Source organism: Syngnathoides biaculeatus, chromosome 17 (assembly GCF_019802595.1).
Source record: "Syngnathoides biaculeatus isolate LvHL_M chromosome 17, ASM1980259v1, whole genome shotgun sequence".
Classification (NCBI taxonomy): domain Eukaryota; kingdom Metazoa; phylum Chordata; class Actinopteri; order Syngnathiformes; family Syngnathidae; genus Syngnathoides; species Syngnathoides biaculeatus.
Genome location: NC_084656.1, coordinates 23,190,845 through 23,211,026, shown reverse-complemented (window position 1 = coordinate 23,211,026; position 20,182 = coordinate 23,190,845). Strand labels below are relative to the sequence as shown.

At 55.0% G+C, this 20,182-nt stretch overlaps 1 protein-coding gene across 7 annotated transcripts; it reads right to left on the bottom strand.

The window, feature by feature from the left end:
* Nucleotides 1-718: 718 nt before the first annotated feature.
* ttc28 (tetratricopeptide repeat domain 28) lies at nt 719-20,158 on the bottom strand. 7 transcript variants are annotated; one of them, XM_061801395.1, is made up of 32 exons: nt 19,987-20,158; nt 18,683-18,982; nt 15,315-15,462; nt 14,964-15,236; nt 14,594-14,724; nt 14,176-14,397; nt 13,278-13,466; nt 12,528-12,624; nt 11,936-12,132; nt 11,704-11,857; nt 11,452-11,623; nt 10,933-11,101; nt 10,699-10,859; nt 9,588-10,037; nt 9,301-9,493; nt 8,556-8,889; nt 8,295-8,404; nt 8,095-8,224; nt 7,615-7,842; nt 7,382-7,535; nt 6,724-6,867; nt 6,319-6,454; nt 5,479-6,149; nt 4,687-4,934; nt 4,083-4,207; nt 3,910-3,987; nt 3,668-3,824; nt 3,386-3,462; nt 3,153-3,282; nt 2,961-3,068; nt 2,174-2,681; nt 719-1,870 (listed from the first exon to the last, which is right to left on the bottom strand). In XM_061801395.1, exons 1-32 carry the CDS (start codon nt 20,017-20,019, stop codon nt 1,087-1,089), a joined length of 7,011 nt encoding a protein of 2,336 aa, XP_061657379.1. In that variant the 5' UTR covers nt 20,020-20,158; the 3' UTR covers nt 719-1,086. The 7 variants fall into 7 exon arrangements, with proteins under 7 accessions (XP_061657379.1, XP_061657376.1, XP_061657377.1 ...); XM_061801392.1 differs by having other exon boundaries at nt 9,588-10,076; nt 19,987-20,157; XM_061801393.1 differs by having other exon boundaries at nt 6,724-6,864; nt 9,588-10,076; nt 19,987-20,157.
* Between the last annotated feature and the right edge of the window lie 24 nt (nt 20,159-20,182).

The following is a 20,182-nucleotide window of genomic DNA, read 5'->3' as shown; positions in this document are numbered from 1 at the left end:
GCCAAACGTTTGTCATTACCTTCGATCATTCATTAGCTCTGATAATAAGATTAGCATATTGGTTCATTAAAACAAAAATGTACAAAAATAGAGGAACTATATATATATATATATAATATACACAGGTACAAGTTGGAAATTATGTTTTTCTATTGTGCTTCAAAACCAGGTTGGCATTGCGACCGAGTTCACTCGCAAATAGCAAAACTCTGCAAAAAGTATCATTCCCTAGATTGTCATGTCACGTCATTAGCCGAGCCGCTTATCCTCACAAGGGGTTGCGGGAAAGCTGGAGTTTATCCCAGCTAGCTTCGGGCAAAAGGAAGACTACACCCTGAACTGGTCGCCAGTCAGATGTCAACACCGTCACTGAGCGGGAATTGATCCCACGCTGCCATTGCTATCCATTTGCTGAGCCGCTTATCCTCACAAGAGTTGCAGGAGTGCTGGGGCCAATCTCAATTATCTTTGGGCAGGGGGGGGCGGGGTACACCCTGAACTGGTCGCCAGCCAATCGCAAGGCACTCGAAGCACACCTACGGGCAATTTAGAGTCATCAATTCACCGACAATGCATGTTTTAGGGATGTGAGAGGAAACGAACAAACAAACAAAACAAAAAACAAATAACGGACGATTGGTCGGCAAATGTACAAATTTGTGAATGTCGAACCATAAACACGAGTCAAATCCTTGGAGTACTTATGAATTTACAGGAAGCCATTTATTATTTTAGACATTGGAAAAATGTTCAAATTTATAGCTTGACTTGTTTTTATTAAACAGATGTGAGATGTTATAATAACTGCAAAGCGTAATAAATTACAGAATATAGGAAAAATGATGCTGTTATTCTCAGTAATGTATAATACGATATATTCTGGTCCCCAAAATATGTTTCACCGACAAATTGAGAGCGTCCACCAAAATTCATCCTTCCTGTTTACTACGTTCACACCCACCCTTGTTGCCTAGCAACCAAAGCTTTTCACATCACATCACATCTTCGTGTCTTCTGCAGCATCCTTCTCGGAACATCAGGTCCAAACAGTCACCATGGCAACCATTAAGATGCCGGCGCCAACACTTAGAAGAAGGGAAAAAACGTCCTGCCAGCAGGGAATTTGGTGCGCTTTGGAGATTTGGAAGCGGCGGGTGCCTTCGTGTCCACACGGCGGACTTGATCCGGGACCTCGGTGGGCTCAGGTCGCGGCGAGAGGTCCAGCAAACCCAGAAGGTCTTTTTTCACCGTGCTCATTTTCTTTCCCGGAAGAAGGCCGGCGGGGGACGCGCCCTCGTGTCGGCGGGCCGCCTTGAAGCTTCTGGGTCGGGGTTCGGCCCCGGGGGAGGCGGAAAGGGCGGGGGAAGGCTTGCGGTGAGAGTCGCCGGGAAGCGGACGGAGGTGGGACTCGATGCCAGGCGAAGGTTTGAGGTGCGACGCTTCGTCGAGCGAGGTGAAATGTTTGGGAGACGAGGGCGCCACGAGCTTCTGCAGGGAGGAGGAGCGGCGAGGTGGTCTGGGCAGGAGAGGACTGAGGGGCAGAGCGCCGGGACCGGTCCTCCTTAGGGGTCTGCGGAAGGCGCTGGTCTCGGAGGGCTGAAAGGCCCGCGCACCCCTGCTCAGAATCGGGGTGGTGGGCGTTGAGAGGGAGCGCCGCCCCGACGCCCTCTGCAGGCTCTCCACGGCTCGCATGTGGCCCTGAGTCTCCTCCAGGATCTTGCGGGCCAGCTCCCGGGGGTCCAGTTGTCCCGGGGCCGTCCTCCGCTCCTCCTGGGACTTGACGGTGCTGTCGGTCTCCGTGCTCGAGCGGTCTGACTCGGAGCAGCTCGTCTTCCCGTCGTCTGCCGCCACGCCCCTCTGAGGAGATGAACTACAAAGGGAAGCATCTGGATCAGAACCAGAAATCTTGAAAACAATCTCAAGCCCTTTTTGGGTTGCTCTGTGGAAAACGATGAGGACAGACAAAATGTTGAAAAAGTGAAGCGCTGCAAATACTTTCCGGATGCCAGGTATCCCACTTGAACCCTTTAGTCCCCGAGACCACTTTACAAGTAAAATCCCCAAATAATTATCTGGATTTATTGATTTATTCATTCAGTGGTCCTCAGCTCCTGTGTGAATTGGTGCGGGTGAAAGAAGCTTTGAGTGCGTCGTGACGAAGTGGAAAACTCACGTTTCCTGTTTGTGTCGCGGCTTGGGGGGGACTTTTGGCGGCGGTGCTTTCTTTGGAGACACCGGCGTGGAGGTGGAGGTGGTGGCGGACCCTGACCCGCCGCCGTCCCTGGTCCGGAGGTGTCCCGCAGGCGGTGTGTCAGAGTCACCTCGCCCGAGAGGCTCGCTGCTGATGATGGCGTAGCCCCGGTAGTCCTCATCGCGATCGGTCGTTCGCCTGGAGCGGCGAGGCGTCTCCGCCCCCTCCCGGGACCGGGGGCACTGACTGACGACGTCGCTTCCGGCGGGCTCGGGCCGCGACAGGAAGCCGAGGGAGGAGGTGAGCGAGCTGAGGCTGTAGACGGAGATGGCGTCGCTGGACAGGGCGTCCCGGCGGACGGCGGTCGGGGAGGACGGACGAGGCGGCGAGGTGGCAAAAGTTGGCGGCTGAGATCCCAACGGGGAGGACGGGATGGACCCCAGAGAGGAGGTGCCGTGCAAGCCGAGAAGATCGGGAAGGTCCGTGGAGTCTGGAACGGGACCGGCTTGGACTCAACCCGGATTTCACACCAGTAAACCTGTTTTGATTGCCAGGCAATCTGGACCGTCAATCAGGTTTGGGTGGCAGTCCACGTAGGTGGAATATTTCAATTTTTTTTTTTATTTTTGGTCAAACTGAATTGGGCCGCTGTCAACCTGTATTTGGTTCGAGTTAACTTGAATTGCTCGCCGCTCAAACTGGACCGGTCGCCACCGTACGCCCGTTTGACACAGAAAAATTCTGGGACACGCCATGGAGGTGGTCTCACCAAAGAGTCCCAGGAGGGACTGAAGTGCCAAGCTGATCCCGCGCCTGCTGGCCTGCTTCCCCGTCTTCAACAGAACCTCCTCCCGACCCACCTCGCACAGATCGAAGCCTGCCACACATTATTATGATCCGTTCTGATGCCTTCTCTGGCTCGCATCGTTGCCCTTGTGTTGGTTTTTTTTTTTTTTCCTACCCAGCGCGGCCAGGAACTCGTGGCAACCGGGCAGCCTCCACACGCGCACGCCGAGGGACGTTGGGACGGCGGCCGACGGCGGCTCGCGCTCGCCGTCGGCTGACGGCAGCTCCGGCAGCACCTGGCGCAGCTGCGGGAGGAAAGTCGTTCCAGGGCAACGGCGAAGGACAGAAACTGAGAAGGAGCCTTAAGGAAAGTCATTCGGACGGATCCTCGAGGCAAGCGGAGGTCACCTTGCGGATGAGCTGCTCTGCTGCTTCGCCTTCTGACACCAGTTTGCAGAGAGCCCGAAACGCTGCAGCGCTCAAACCTCGACACACACACGCACAGAACGTAATCATCTTGCAGCATCTCCGTTGAAACGTTAACACTTGTTTGAAACCAGAACTTTGGTTTGAAAAGCCAAACCCTGGCTTGCAAGCCCCCGTTTGTGAAGCCAACCTTGTCTTGAGCCGCTTCTTTTAAAACCCTGCCAATCATTTGAGAGCGGAACCCGACTTTGAGCCCCCGCTTACCCAGCAGGGCCTGCATGGTGAGGCTGCAGCGTTGCAGGCGTTCTCCGGGGTCCGACGTGGGGAAGAAGATGGCCGCGGGGAGGCCGGCGGAACCGCCGAGGTCCAAACGGAAACCCAACGCGGACAGCAGAGGTCGCCAGCCGGGAACACCTCCGACCTTTAAACAGCAAGGCACCGGACGAGTGAAGGTCGTCCTGAGTGTACACACACACACACACACACACACACACACTTGCACAAACCTTGTTGTCCACGCTGTCCTGCAACGTATACATCGGGTTTTTGTGGCCGCCGTGAATGCGCTGCAAAGATTTCTCCACCTGCACACAACAGAGAAGGCCAAATATCATATTTGTGCCGTCGGATGATCAGACAGGTGCCAAGGTGCATCGTGGCGGGTGTGTTGACTTCTGACCAGGTGGAGAAGAACTCTCAGGGCGTCCCTGGCCCGGTCGGGGTGCCGGAGGACCTCCCGCAAGGCCTGTCGGCCCACGGACTTGGGGGCGCTCACCTTCACGTCGTCGCCGATCACAAGGTAACCTGAGCGACGACACGTAGCGTAGCGAGGGTTTGGATTTCAAAAACGCGACATCGTCAAGAGGGCGAGCCTGAAGCCGGCGGGGTGGGTGCACTACTGCAATACGCCACCAGAGGCCGGCAGAATAAAAAAAAAACACATCTTCAATAGACTTGATCCATCACGTGGCATAAATTGGAATTCCAATCCTGGGTTAAGGTTTCAAAATAAGGTTTCAAGGCAAGTCTAAGGTTTTAAGTTAACGTATCAAAACCGGTCAGGGTTTTGAAATTACCACGAGGATTCCAAGGTCGGGTATCAAGTCAGGGTTCATCTTTTAAAGTCAGGTAAGGATTTCAAATTAGTTTGCTTTCAAACCAAGATTAAGGTTGAGGGCTTGAAGTCATCCAGTGGGGGTTTAAATTCGGGTTAAGGTTTCAATGTGGTTTAGGATTTGAAGCGAGGTGGTCCGGTATCTGTGGCGTGAAATGTGCTCAGTCACCTGCCCAGTTCGAGGGGTGCGCGAAGTCCTCGGTGTTGTGGAGCGTCCTCATGGCGTCGTTGAGCGCGGCGCTGGAGGGGGCGCCGTGGAGCAAGGCCGCGTAGAAAGTCTGCATGAAGAGTTTTGAGGCGGGGGGCGGAGTCGGCCACAGGGACACGCACACGCATCCGACGCCCGCCGACAGCAGGGCTCCGCTCAGCCCCAACAAGCCGTCACACGTCACCCGGACGCCAGACTCGGTGAAAGACCTGGGAGGTGGGGAGGAGGGGAAACTTCAAACTCCACTCGTGTTTCAAACCCTGACCTTGTCTTCAGACCCTACATTAAAACCCAACCCTGTCTTGAAACGCTACTTTGATATCTGAACCAGAATTCGAAACCCAAGTCCAACTTTGAATTTTTCGAACGAGGCCTAGGTTTTCAAAACAGGATTAGGGTTGCAAACCAGGGTCAAGCTTTCACGACGGATTCGGTGTTTCAAATTACATTTTAAAACCGGGGTAGGATTTACAATTTAGGGGTCCAAACAAGGGCGAGGTTTTCAAGACGGGGTTAGCATATAACATTAGCAATAGGTTTTTCAATGAGGGTTTCCGGCCGGGATTAGGATTCAAAACATTAACTCCAGTGTGAGAAACCCTAACCCAGAGGTGAAACCTAGATTCGGAACCCTAACCCTAGTCTGAAAACCGAATTTGAAAAACCACTTCTCCTGGCAGAAAACCCTAATAACCCTTGCTGGTTTGAATACCCTCATTTGAAAATCCTCTGAAAAAGACCTTGAACACCAACCTGAGGACCACCAGCTTGACGCTCAGTTGGAGCTCCAAGATGTCCGCCGCAGTGAGGAGGAAATCTTGAAGCGGCGGACTGCTGGCCGCGCTCTCACATTCGCTGTCCTCATCCTCACGAGCCTTCTTCCCTGGATCTTGGCGCATTCCACGTGAAGCCATCATCTGCCGACCCTCGTCCTCCTCCCCGGCGGTGGCCCGTTCACGACCCGGGGCGAGCACCAGCGCCGCCAGCTTCCAGGAAACGTGGGTGGCAAAGTGAACGCACTGCGCCCGGGCGAGGGCGGCGAGGGCACCTTCCTTTGTGGCATTGACGCCGGTGAGCGGGCGACACCCCAGCTGCTCCCCCAGGCGCAGGGCCTCATCCTGGGCCGAAGGCAGCGGCCCCCACAACCAACGGCGCATCGGGCCGGGCGGCAGGCGGGGCGGCCCCACCACGGCGGACACTGGGCCCCCGTCCCGGCAAGACGAGGGCCCGCTGGGGTGGGAATGATTCCTGGACGCTCGCAGGCTCGCTAATGACGGCACGCAAAGCAGACTGAAAATCTCATAGAGGAACTTGTTGGACGAGCTGCCTTTGAGCAAGGCGAAGGGAACCAGATACAAGTCGCCCTCCAGAACCAGAACCAGTTGCCGCCGAAGGCTTGACGGACCGCTGCCGTGCAGCAGGGCCTGATGCAAAACAAAAATGACACACCTATCAGACATCAGTCGTGGGGGACTCAAGCAACTTGACTTCACCTCGGACTTGTTTGAAACTTGATGGCTAAGACTTGAAACTTACTTAGAATTTGTGAGCGCGCGAAATGATCCAACAACTTTTCTTTCCATGCGTGCTTACCGCCTCCATCGGCGCTATGAGCAAGTCGTAGAGGGCGCCGAGAGGAGAACGCCCGGCAGCCGCCCGGCCGGGAGGCGAGGACGAGCCGTCCCTCACCGAAGGAAGGCTGTTGACGCTGCTGACGCTGCGACAGCTTCTGTTGACAACCGCGAGGCAGAAAACCCCTTTCACGCAGCCCGTCTAAGCCGACTTTTCAATAGCACATTTAACGTGTACGGCATCGGGACCCAGAAATTTACCACCTGCGGAGGTCGAACAAGAGCCGGGCAAGAATCGTGTGCGAGGGGATAGTGGAAAGCCCCTTTGCTAGCATGCTCTGCACTGCACTGCAGTGTCGTGTAGGCACACCGCTAAACTCGCTCGCTAGGTTAGCATGCTAAGCAAGCAGCTAAAGGGAGGCGCCACCTGTTGAAGACGTCGGTCCTCGATAGCATGCGCAGGTAGCCGCTGGGATCGTCATCGGAGCTCATTTTTTCACTGAGCTGGTCAAAATGTCGCTGCGGAACGTCTCCTACTTCGCTCTCCGTCTCGCTGCCTGCATGAAGCCTGCTGGGAAATATTTTGCAATGATGAATTACAGTATGAACTCGATGACGAGCATCTGGTAGGAATGAGCCCCTCAAACTCCTTTTGTCCTCTTATTTCGGTCACTACCTGCAGCTCCAGACCACAGCTGAGAGTGGGAACATGATTCCAACCGGAAATTGAGAGCTTCGCCTTTGAGTTCAGCTCTTTTTTAGCATGACAGACCGATGCAGGAACTGCGTCCCTCGGTCGGGCTACCGAGGTCTTGCCTCATTCTTCTCTCATTTCTGAGCAGGAGGCCAAATTGCAAACTTTGTTACCGGTCGCACAGGGACCAAATTGCCCATATCAGGGAGTCCACTGACCCATACTCCCGGAGCACCCCCCGTAGGACTTCCCAAGGGACACGCAAGTAGGAGTCCTCCAAAACTCTACCAGTTCTGATGAAGAACTTTGGAACTAAATTCAGGCAAACACGGCCATTCTCCAGTTGTTTTTGGTTCAGGTGTAAAATTGTGTACTTGGTGTGATTTGTCACCTGCTGAGGTATCCGTCAACTCCCAGAACCTCTCTAGCATTGGAGATGTACCGCTCCAGAGGAAGGAGACCGCTGTCGAAAGAGCTCCCACATCCGTCATCTTGGAAATCTGGCGCATCAGCTCCCAGACAAGCCTGGTTGAATTTGACGACGCCTGTGGTGGAAGCGCGACGGTGGGGGTGAGAGCCATAAAAAGGGCTGAAGACCATGTCAAATGTGAGATGTTCTGCCACCTGAACCAGGAGCCAGCAGCCAGCTATACAGGAAACTTCCTGCCACTGAGAAGTAGAGCACCACGGCCTTCAGGGAGCTGACAGTCTCCCTGATGTGCTCCACCGTAACTGGAGCATACTGGTCTGAACCTTCCGGTTGCCGGCGTCCTTTCTGACGTTCCACCAGGAGGTCGGCGAAGGCCCGCGTTCGGCCTCTCTCCGCTACGGACAGCGCCTCCTCGTAGCGACCTGTGGACGGGCGGCAAACTGGTGAGCAGAGAGGCCTTCTCTGCTGAATGTTGCAAGACCAAATTGCATTCATTCACTGCTCCAGATGACGTGCAAGGCGCAGTCACATACTTTTGTTGTGTTTTTGTAAAGGACTAATATTTTTTTTCAATCATTTCAATGCGATAGTAGTGCAATCAAGTCGGCTAAGTCCCTACTGAAGACCCAGGGAGCAAATGCATGGCCCCCCAGGGCGCGGAGATGACGTCCTACCGAGGTTGACAAGGACTCTCTGGAGAGCCTGGTACGAGCTGGTCTGCAGGTCAAAGAGGGAGAGCTTGTAGTCTGGACTGGGCTGCATCTCGCGACGAATGCTCTCAAAGAGCGCCGATGCTCGGTACAGCTGAAACACCCACAACCGTCAACAAGTCATACGTTGCTACGCTAACCACTGTAGCTTGGAAGCTACAGACCTGGTGCTGGGCCTTCTCCAGGTTTCCCTGAGCCCAAAGAGACAAGCCGAGTCTGTGGCGTAGCTTGGCCTCGTCTTCTCTGCGAACCAGCTGCTCGGCCAGGCGCAGTCCTGAAAGCAATCGAAAGGCTGATTTGGCAATCATTCACTCGTTCCGGACAAACGGAAGGATTTTTATCAGGTGACGGTATCGGTCAAGGGTGTCATTCCACACACGGCCGGAAAGCTGTTGGACAAAGGTGATGAGGGAGGTCCGGATCACCTTCTTGCAGGTACACGACGGCCTGCGTGTAGTTGCCCAGTGCGTGGTGGAGCCGCCCCAGGCTCCCGTACGCCACGGTTTTGGCCGCCATGTCGTTGGTCTGTGCCGCCATGCTAAGGTGCTGCTCCTGGAAAACCAGGGCCCTCTCGTAGTTGCCCAGAGCCTCGTAGGTCACTCCGAGGTTTCCGCAGGCTCGGGTTTGGCTCCTCGAGCAGCCCTTCTGCTCTGCCATGTGCAGAGCTCTTTGGTGCCACTGCTGCGCTGTCTTGTAGTCGGCCATCAGTTGGTAAACTCCACCCATGGCGTCGCTGGCCTCCACCTCCAGAGATTCATCCTGATGGGGAAAACAGCGTTGCCTTGATTGCAGGAGCCGGGATTCTAAATGACATGTACGTGAGGGGCCCAACTAAGAGACTTTGGAGTTACGATCAATTATTGCTGCGTTGTGAGAAGGGAGAAGTCGATAAAGGCAAAAACGCCAGACAAGAGCATGCGAATCATTTCCCCACGGCACAACCTCGGCCTGTGAAAAGATGGACGAGAGGTTTAAAGTGAGTCGCAAAAGGCCAAAACAGTGACGATTAAGTGCAGTGAAGGAAAAACTGCGAGCCCGATGTCGTGAGGTTTACTGCCGAGATCTGAAAGTGAAGCACCCGTGTGAAAACCTGTTGCCTGTTCGCTCCGTCGAGTGACAGCTACGAGGATAGTTTTGCACTTTAGCCACCAACGTCGAACCGCTGCTCACCCCGGCCGAGCGAGCGATGCTAAGTTGGTGTTCCAGGCAGGACAGGGCCTGCTCGTAGTTCCCCAGCTGACTGTGCAGGGCGCCCAGTTCGCCGTAGGCCTGTGCCTTCCCACCCGTTGCTCCGCCCATCTCGTGGGCCACCACCAGCCGCTTCTCCAAGCACACCAAAGCTTGCTGGAGGTTGCCCGCAGACCTGCGCGCAAGGACCGGAAACACAATTACGGAAACGTGAACGGCGCTTGGAGAGCACACTGCCAAGCATGCCACTAGACCGAGTTCCAAGGTACCTGTGAGCGTTGCCAAGTCCTCTGTAGGCTTTCTCCTGGTCCCGGACTCGCTTGAGACCTTGAGCCACCGTCAGGGCCTTGTCGTAGCACCGGATTGCCTCTTCAAAGTCTCCCAGAGCGCTGTAAGAGTCTGCAAGGTTGCTGTAAGCCTTTCCGCGATCCAGGATGGCCTCTCTGGAACTCAGCTGCTGTAACATGGCGAGCTGCTCCTCCAAAAAGCCAACGGCCTCTTCAAAGTAGCCCGTGTTCATCTTGGCGACGCCCATGTTGCCGTGGACCTGGGCCTCCAGGCGGGCGTCGTCGAGCCGTTGCGCCAGGCTCAGCTGAGCCTCGTAGCACAGGAGGGCGGTGCCGGAGTCTCCCCGGGCCATGTGTACGCCGGCCAGGCGACCCAGGGCGTGGCACTCCCCCCGATGGTCGCCCAGATCCTTGCGCAGGGTCAGCTCCTGGCTGTGGAAGGACAAGGACGCGTCCAGCTGGCCGAGCAACCTGAACGTGGGCACAGCGGGTCGGACGCTGACACAGGGACTGTTTGGACGCCTTCATCGCTGGATCAAGATTTCTACATAGTGGACTTTAGAATTCACTGGGTCAAAGGACGAATAGTTTTGGGACACCGTTCATGCGGTTGCGTCATCAAGCTGTTGAAGCTTCTGTCAAACTTTTTTTTGTATTTTCAATTCATTCAGTCACTTAGCAAATACGTAAATCGATTTACTCGGAAATCTAATAAACCTTCCTCTCATAAGTGAAGTCAAATGTTATTGCTCCGCCCCAATACGTATTTTTTTTTAAGTGTTATTTGATGTTTATGAAGCTAAAAGTCACAAGAACGGATGTACTGGTGCCGGTGGACCCTCGCGATAGGTCTGTTCAGCAACTTGACTGATCCAAGCCTGCAAGTTCCGAGGAGCCCCCGGGCGCACTCGCTTACCACGCTGAATCCTTTTGGCCCCAAAAGTAGAATGAAAAAAAAAAAAAAAAGACACCGGCACCATTACGACCAACAGCACTCAAGCGCTAAACTTGCACCGGTCCTTCCTTACAACCGCTATCCTCAAGACCGCCAATAAGAAGGATCGAAGTTGAAGTTGTTCATTGAACTTCTCACCTGTGAAGTGATCCGAGAGCCGCGTAGGCATCCGCCTCCATCTTGTTATCCGCCAGATTCTGAGCTAAAGATAACTGCTGCCGGTAGAAGCTGTTAGCTCCCTGAAGATCTTCCAGACAAACGCTAACATCTCCAAGGTTGCCCAAAGCCCTGAAAGTTGCCTGCACAACGCAAAACATTTGTCATTGTTCTTCAACTTGGGATTTTGTAAAGAGTCCAAAAATGGCCGTCTACCCGTGTGTCGTCCAAAGCTTGTGCTATCCGGAGCAGACATCGCTGACAATCTTCTGCTCTCCTGAAGTCGCCCACAGCTTTGTGGGCTAGGCCTAGGTTACAGTAAGCTTTGGCCTGGGCCACCTTGTCCTGCAGGTCCTTGGCCAAGGCCAGGCCCTGCTCGTACTGCCTGGGGACCAGAAGAAAGATGGCCAGTGGGGAATAGATTGAAAGTACACTTTGATAGGGCAATTCACCACGGCGTCACTCAGACTTCCAGATGGCAGAAGCCAAAGGGTTCGGCCATCTAGGCATTCGCGAAACGGAACCTCGTGGTGGTTGTGAAACTGGCAGCCCGACCCCAAACATGTCAATTTTTTTTTTTTTGTCACGGTTTCAACATCGAATCACCAACTGTTTTTTCTTGACTGCAGGCTGCTGGATCTGGATCTGCCACCGGGAAAGATCCCCGCGACCGCCCCCGCGCCAACTAACTACGAAGAAACACTCTGGATTGCACAATTGAAGTCGAGTCTCGACCTGATGGCCTCTTGGCACTGTCCCAGGCAGAAGTAGGCGTAGCCGAGGTTGTGGCAAACGTTTCCCTCACGCTCGAGATCCTGAAGGCTGGGAGCCAGAAGCAAGTACTGGCGGTAGTACGGCACCGCCTGCGTGTAGTCGGCTCTGCGGCAATGGAAGTTTCCCAAGTTTGCTGGAATATAGATGACAAAATGGAAGGAAGAGAAACACAAAGCGTCCTTTCCTTTCGTCTGATGCGTTTGTCTGGCTTGCCTAAAGCTCTGGCTTCACTTTGAATGTCGCGAAGCTCCCGCGAGATGGTCAAGTGGCGCAGGTAGTGCTGGAGGGCCTGCTCCGGAGCGCCGAGCGCCTGGTAGGCCACCGCCAGATTGCCGTGCGTGGAGGCCTGGGACGCTCGGTCATTGACCTGGAACGCATTCAGTCTGTCAGTCGGCAACGCAAAAGCTCCTCAGCACCGCCGCAGACCCCTTCCGAGGGGCTTCACCTCCAGGGAGATGTTCAACTCCTGGCGATGGAAGCCCGCAGCTTGCTCGTAGAGGCCCAGGGCGTGGTAAGCGTTGCCCATGTTGCCGTAGGCCCTCCCCTGGGCGGCGTAGTCGCCGAGCTCCTGGGCACAGGTCAGGTGGGCCTTGTGCAGCTCCAGCGCTAGCTTGTAATCGCCCCGCATCTGATGGATGATGCCTGAGAGGGCGTAGAGAAAACGCAAAGTTCCTTCAGGTGGGTTGTGTTTTGTGCGGCACACATCCTGCTGCCTCGTCTGAAAACTCTTCCAGTTGTTTTTGTGTCACGGAAGGAAGTCACATAAGTGGAAGTCTCAAGTGAACGTCGTCAACTTAGTCAAGGTTCCAGCGGTACAAAAATGGAAGGAGACGGGATTGCAGTCAAAATGAGTCTGAGGAGTACCGAGTCCAAGTCAAGTAGATGGTGATGATGGTGTCAAGTTGGTGAAATTGAAAGAATAAAAGATGAGTGCTGATTGGCTGGAGGAGGAGCCGCGTGCCAGCGATCACGTGAGCGAGGTGATCTTGGCGGACCCTTTGAAGTCTTCGCATCGCAAGTTAGCAAGAAGCAGCTACCCAAGTTGGAAGAGGCTCGGCCTCGGGCCGCCGCGTCCTGCAGCTCCTCGGAAAGCTCCAGCTGCCGCCGGTGGAACCTCAGCGCCGCGTCCAGGTCCTGAGCACCACAAATGCGTACGCATGCATGAGCCCGACGCTGTGGCCAAATCCGCAAATGCTGAAAGGAGGCCAGACGGCTGGTTTTGGGTTGCGGAAGGGCCCTTTTGACCACAAAGCCGTCTTCAGTTCCGCGTTTTGGGGGCCTGGAGTCAGTAGTCCCCTCAGTGATCTTTCTCAAGGTGCTCACTCGAGACCTCCTTTTTTTTTTTTTTTCATGAAATATGAGAATTGTCCCAGTATGCATGGAAAGAAGTTGTAATAGTGTTAGAATAAAGGCCTATTTTTTCACGTTGCAGTCTTACGAGGGTAGCCTTTGGGTTTTTTTGGGGAGAGGATGACGTTTTAATGTTTAAAAACAAAACTATATTCTTGTAAGATTATGATTCATGCGAGGATATTACTATGATTTTCTTTTGGAAATATCCCGTCTTTTTTTTCTTGAACCAACCGCACATTTTCCCGTTTTATGGCGCCTCCTCTCTTCTCCCGTTACTCTGAATTTTCCGGGAGAAGAAAGTAGGTCTTTGACGCCCCCCCCAGGACACAACAAGCAAGAGGAATTCCCGTCGCCTCCGTTCAACTTTTTGCGGAATTACGTGACCCGGACGACCCGAGCGACGCGGCATTCCGTGACGTTGCCGAAAGGGCGACCTGCGTGCATCGGGCGGCGTGTCCCAGGCCGGCGCAGGCCCTCATCTCCACGGTTCGGTCTCCGAGCTCCCGAGCCAGCTGGAGGACTCGCTCGTGGTACGAGACGGCTTTGTCGTAGTCCCGCTGAGAGTGGTACGCGCTGCCCAGGTTGCTGTAGGCGCGAGCTTCCTCGCGCCGGTTCTCCAAACTCTGGCAAAACGAGACGTTGTGACACGCCTGACTGCTCGACACCTCGCCGTGTCAGCCACGTCGGATGTGACAGATCTTTCCCCGTAAACCAACGCGCGTCAACTCATGGAAAAACATAAAACGAAGAACCGAAACGAAGTGCACAAAGGTATTGCTGCTCAAACTCAGGCGCTACAAGAAAAACCCGAGTTCAGGATGAGAACCTTCACTCTCGGGACTCGAAGCTTTTCTCGAGACTAAAACATTCTCTGCAACTTTCATCTGGGACTGGACCATTCTGTTTGGACTCGTGCCTTTTCTCAGGACTACAAACATCACTACATTCGGACTACTGGACCGTTTTAAAACCTCAAGACTACAACCTTCTCTTGAGGAGAGAACCCGGATAACACCCGCGTTTAGGATGACACCATTTTCCTGGGACTAGGACCATCACTCAGGACTTGTCTGGACTGTCAGCACCAGAATCTTCTCTCAAGTCTCTTACCTGGTCTCGGAACTTTCTGTCACTGCTATACAGTAGGTGGACTATACTGTAGGACTACCTATATGGTAACCATTTTTAATGCTCAGACGTGTTTGTGAGTGTGCCGCGTGAGTGAGTGAGCGACATTAACATTGTGCACTTCCTCGGCTTTTTTTGTTTTCTCAAATTCAGCTGGCTGACTTGCATTCGGTTACAGGACAGAAGATTGACGACGATTCGCACCTTGGCGATATCCAAATGTTGCTGGTGGCAACGCAAGGCACCGGCGGCGTCCCCCATGGCGGCGCGCACGGCCCCCACGTTGCCCAGCTGCCGGGCCTCTGAGAGCCGGCAACCATTTTGTCTGGCCAGCGCAACACACTGCTTGTGGCTGGCTAGCGCGTTGGGGTAGTCGCCGATGGCCGTGTAGGCGTGGCCCAGACCGCTGAGGGCGTTGGACGCCGCCTGAAGTCATAACAACCCCCACGATTAGCAAGCTACTTCTGGTAACTTCAGCTATTTCCTTAAGAGAGACATTAGCATGACAGCTATGTATCACGTCATGTAAATCAGCAAAATTCTGATCCCATACGTTAGCAGCTAAATTAGGAGCACGCTAACATTCAGAACGCGAGCAAGCGCTGGCCATGTGACCACAAACCTCTTTGTGCTTGAGCTTCATAGCCAGAAGCAGTTGTTGCCTGTGACAGGCCAGCGCCTCTCGGTATCTGCCTTTCGAGGAGAAGGCGGAGCCAAGGTTGCCGTGGGCGCGGCATTCACCCGTCTGATCACCTGCGCAAAAGTCGGGGAGGCATAAGTTCACATTTGCCATCTTATCACCGCCCAAATACCGGACCTGAAAGTGACTACGACGTGACCGCAGAATACGACCTGCCCTGGTCCTGACACTGAGACCTGATGCTGACCGTCACATGACTCTCACTCTGAACCGAGTCTCACTATGAACTGATTGTGATACAGCCTGATACTGATTATGACCCAACGCTGACAAGGTTTGACTTAAAGCTCACCTAAGGTGCGGGCCACATCCAGGTCTTGTTGTATGTAGCCCAGGCTCTTCTCCGTACAGCCCAGCGACCAGTACGCCGCGCTGAGCGCCGAGAAGACGGAGCCACGCATCTTCAGCGAGCACGTGCCGATCCGGAGCGCCGCCTCCAGCGCTTCTGCGGCGGCGGCGTGGAACCCGTGCGTCAGCAACTCCTGGCCAACCAGTGATACCACCATGAAGGGGCTGCGCTCCAGTTTCAGGGCACAGAGCTGGCGGTAGGTGGGCGCAAGAGACTCTGGAGGAAGGACGGCGCGGACAACACGGCCGTCAGCTCCCGCGTTGGGGGGCGGGGTCAAGTCGGAGACGGGCTAACCTCCAAGGGGCGACTTCATGGCAGCCTCCAACATTCCCGTGAGAAGCTGCAGACTCTTGGGGTCCTGGGCCACGCCCGAGGCGAACGCCGCCAGGGCATCCCCGTGACGGCCGAGGTGTTGCAGCGCCACCGCCTGCCGGAAGTAGGCCTGCAGAGGGTGGTACGTGTCGACATCCTGCATGGTTAGTTACGAAATCACAGAACAGCTCGGGTCCCGCCGTACGCGGAGTTTGACCTGACGCCGACTGGTGCGGGAGCCAAGTCGGACCTGATGCTGACTGCGTTTTGATCCAGACTACAACCTCACGCCGACCGGGACCTGACGCTGACTCCGACCCCGAAGCAGACTACCACGTGACGTCAACTGTGATCCGATCCAGACTACGACCTCACGCCGACCGGGACCTGACGCTGACTGCGACCCCGAAGCCGACTACCACGTGACGTCAACTGTGATCCGATCCAGACTACGACCTCACGCCGACCGGGACCTGACGCTGACTCCGACCCCGAAGCCGACTACCACGTGACGTCAACTGTGATCCGATCCAGACTACGACCTCACGCCGACCGGGACCTGACGCTGACTCCGACCCCGAAGCCGACTACCACGTGACGTCAACTGTGATCCGATCCAGACTACGACCTCACGCCGACCGGGACCTGACGCTGACTCCGACCCCGAAGCCGACTACCACGTGACGTCAACTGTGAACCGATCCAGACTACGACCTCACGCCGACCGGGACCTGACGCTGACTCCGACCCCGACTACCACGTGACGTCAACTGTGATCCGATCCAGACTACGACCTCACGCCGACTGGGACCTGACGCTGACTCCGACCCCGAAGCCGACTACCACGTGACGTCAACTGTGAACCGATCCAGACTACGACCTCACGCCGACCGGGACCTGACGCTGACTCCGACCCCGACTACCACGTGACGTCAACTGTGATCCGATCCAGACTACGACCTCACGCCGACCGGGACCTGACGCTGACTCCGACCCCGAAGCCGACTACCACGTGACGTCAACTGTGATCCGATCCAGACTACGACCTCACGCCGACCGGGACCTGACGCCGACTCCGACCCCGAAGCCGACTACCACGTGACGTCAACTGTGATCCGATCCAGACTACGACCTCACGCCGACCGGGACCTGACGCCGACTCCGACCCCGAAGCCGACAACCACGTGACGTCAACTGTGATCCGATCCAGACTACAACTTGACTTCACTCCTTACCGGGAACAGTCCAACGGAAATCATTTTTCCGAAAGGCGGCTCTCGAAACATTCTCAATGTGTCTCAAGGCCCATTCGATGACGACGAAGCAGACGTGGACTGACCTTCCTGCGCGGTTGCCATTTCATCATGTTCGCCGATGTCGCGCTCACACGTCACGGCGTCCGCTTCCGAGGCCAAAGCGACTTCACGCTCGCGGCGTCACCTGGCCGCTCGCTCGAGACGGGTGCTGAAACCTGATAGGCTGGCCTGATACTCTGACCCCGCCCACTGCGTCCCACACACACCCACCCAGATCCACGCAGGGTCAGGATTCACGTTACAAAATTGCCAGACCGGGTCCGAGTGAACGTCGTGCTCGGCAATGGCGACCGGCCGCAGGTGAGCTCTGATTGGCTGATGTGGTGGTGATGTCACCAGCTGCAGGAAAATTTTAAATTACGTTTGGTGGAAAGAGGTCAAAGGTCATTGAAGTTTGCGGAACCCGCCGCTGCAGTGAAGACGAGCTCCAAATAAAACGGACGCATGAATTTACTTCAAGGTCGTGTACGAAACCGGTCGTCCGCTTCCCCTGACGGGAGTCCAGAATTAGCCGAGAGAGCCGGACCGACGTCCCGCATTGCGCTGGCAACGCGGTGCCGCTCCGGCGCTAATGACAGGCTCGGGTTACGAGGTATGCGTTCCCGACTGTGCGTGTCTGTGTGTGTGGCTCGACTTCCTTCCTCTGTGACATAGAATGGACGGAAGTGCGTTTTTGTTTTTTTTGTTTTTCCCCCAAAGACAATAACAGAGGCCGCTTTCCCTTGTGGGCGTGTTCGCCGCAGCGGAGGTCAGGAGAGAAGAAGAAATCACTCCAAAGTTTCCACTTGACTTTTTTCCGACGACGGGCGCCATCTTGTACATTCCGCGATGTGACTTTTGCGCCGGTGTCAAACCCGAGGCCCGGGGGGCCGGGTCCGGCCCGCCACATGAGTTTGTGCGGCCCGCAAAGGCAAATCTAGTGTGTCAACTTCAGTGGTTCTTGTGAAAATTTCAAATTGTCATATAGTGTAGCATAAATTTGTTTAACAAACATGAATAATAGCTGAAAAACCCATCACCCTTGATTTCTGATTCCAAAACGAGTTCATTAAGTTATGTAACTATGATGAGACGATGAAATGTTTTAATGGTTCCCCTCAGAGGGAAGGAAAGCGTAACGACAACGAGTTAGCTCGTCACTCCCGACGCATCATTTCATTGAATTATTGTGATATTTTAACGACACCGCCGGCGTCCGTGACCATCACGTAAAAGGGACGTCAGCGAGTCGCAGATAATGAGGCCTGTTGTCACATTTCATTGGGTCATCGGGATTCACGCTGTAGGCCGCGCAACCGAAAATGATATGTTATCGGCGCGGAGGCTAGTTAGCGTAGCCGCGCAAGACTGAGCGGCGGTCAACCTGTGTCGCGTGGGTGTTGTTAACGAGTGCCCGCCCGTGCTACAGATGTAACCGATTCAGTCCAGTTTCATTGAGTAATTGCAAAAAGGTGCCGACGGACGCCACAAGATGGCGATAAAGCGATACTTTTGTCCAAACGGAGCTCCTCGATTCACTTAAAAATAGGTACTCAGTGACCAGATGCCACGAGATGGCAGCAAAACACTTTTGTCTAGCTGAAACTCACGTCGACATAGTTCCTTGGTGCCGATGTGGCACGAAATGGGAATAAGGCACTACTTTTGTCTCAATCAAGCTCATCAACTCTCCTCAGTCTTCACCACCAGAAGATGGTGCCAAAGTGCTACCTTTGTGTAAACGAAGCTCCTCGACCGACTTCAACGGAGTTCCTGAGGACCCAAATCCTTCGAGTTGGTAGCAAAGCTCTCCTTTTGTACTTCCTCAACTGACTTCAACCTTGTTCCTCGGCGCCAAGCTACCACGAGAGGATGGCGCAGGGGTATTTTTTCTGAACTAAGTTGAACTTATTTCAACAAAGTTCCTCCAGCAAAGAACTGCAGTACTTGTGTCTGAAGCGCTACTTTTACGGGACCCTCCCAAAATGGCTACCAGCTAAGTTTGCGCCCCGCCGGTTTCAGTTTTTCGGTCAGACGAGCGGGGGTGGGGCGTACCTGCGTCCACTTGGGGTTGACGTCGCGGGCCTCGTCGGCGTCGGCGAGGGCCCGGCGGCAGCGACCCAGGCCGACGTGGGCCGCCGAGCGGGCGCTGTACGCCACGCAGTTGAGGGGGTCCGCCGCCGGGGCCTCCGTGCACAGTCGCGCCGCCAGGGCGAAGTCGCCCCTCCGGCAGGCCTCCTCGCAGCGGCGGGCGTCGTGTCGGCCCCGCGGCGGCCCCGCCCCTTCGCCCGCGTCGCCCGGCGACGATGACCGAGGCGAAGAGGATGACGGGCGGGGTCGCGGGGGGAGCGACGACTGAGGAGGGAAAACGACAGCTGACCTTGAAAGATTTCCTTAAAGTCGGTTTGTTTTTTTACAGTTAAGAATGTGGGAAAATGAATGAATTGAAAAGATAAGTTCAAATACATCCATTATCCGAGCCGCTCAACCCCACAAGGGTCACGGACGGGAAAGCCGGAGCCGAAGGGGGGGGGGGGGGGGCGACGCCCTGAACCGGTCGCCGCTCAGCCGCAGGGCAGATATCACTGAGCGGGAATCGTGCCGTGTGCACATTACTTGCATACTTGATATTTTTTATGACTATCAGTAACTCATCACCTCCCTTTGAGGACTAGAGGACAAAAAAATGACAAATATGACAACAATCGATTGCTATATAACGGAGACCGGAGTTGGAATCCCGGCCCCGCCTGCGTGGACTTTGCAGGTTCTGCCCGTGACCGGGTGGGTTCTGGTTTCGTCCCACACCCCGCAAAACATGCGTCGCCCGTGGGTGGGGTTGTGAGTGCGACCGGTTTCCTGTTTCTACGTGCCCCGTGATTGGCCGGCGACCAGTTCAGCGTGTGCCCCGCCTCCTGCCCGTTGACAGCTGGGATTCGCTCCCTTGTGAGGATAAGCGGCTCAGAAAATGGATGTCCATGAATTGAAATTCAGTTCCATTAAGTATAATGCAATTATATGTCACACGGGTTAGGAAATAACGACAAAAATGCTTCGCATTGATCGTAATCGACGTACATAATGGTCCATATTAATAATGTCGCCAGTGACAAATTTCTCATTTTTTAAGCCTTTCGTGGCGAGTCACGTGCACTAGCAAATTGTTGAGGGGATCGTGACGTCACACATCCAGTTTGCGCGCACAGCAAGAAACAAAACAATCAAACAGCAAAGTTGCCATAAATGCAGAAAATGTATCAAAATATCTCAAAATCAAACCATCGTGAACTGGAGGGTGACGATGACGACTTTGTGGACCGATCGCAAGTTTGCTGCCGCGCGTGCACGTCGTCCCCGACCTTGCTGTCCCGAGAAGTTGGACCGGTTTCCATCTCCGCGGGCCTCACGCGGGGCCCCTCCGCCGCAAGACTGTGGCCGGAGTCCGGGGGGCGAGTTCGAATCCTCCCGGAGGAAAGTCCAGATGGGGCCGGCGCGCCATGTTGGCCTCTGGAGGCGCGCCCGCGTGCGGCGTGCGTGCGCGCGCGTGCGCGGTTC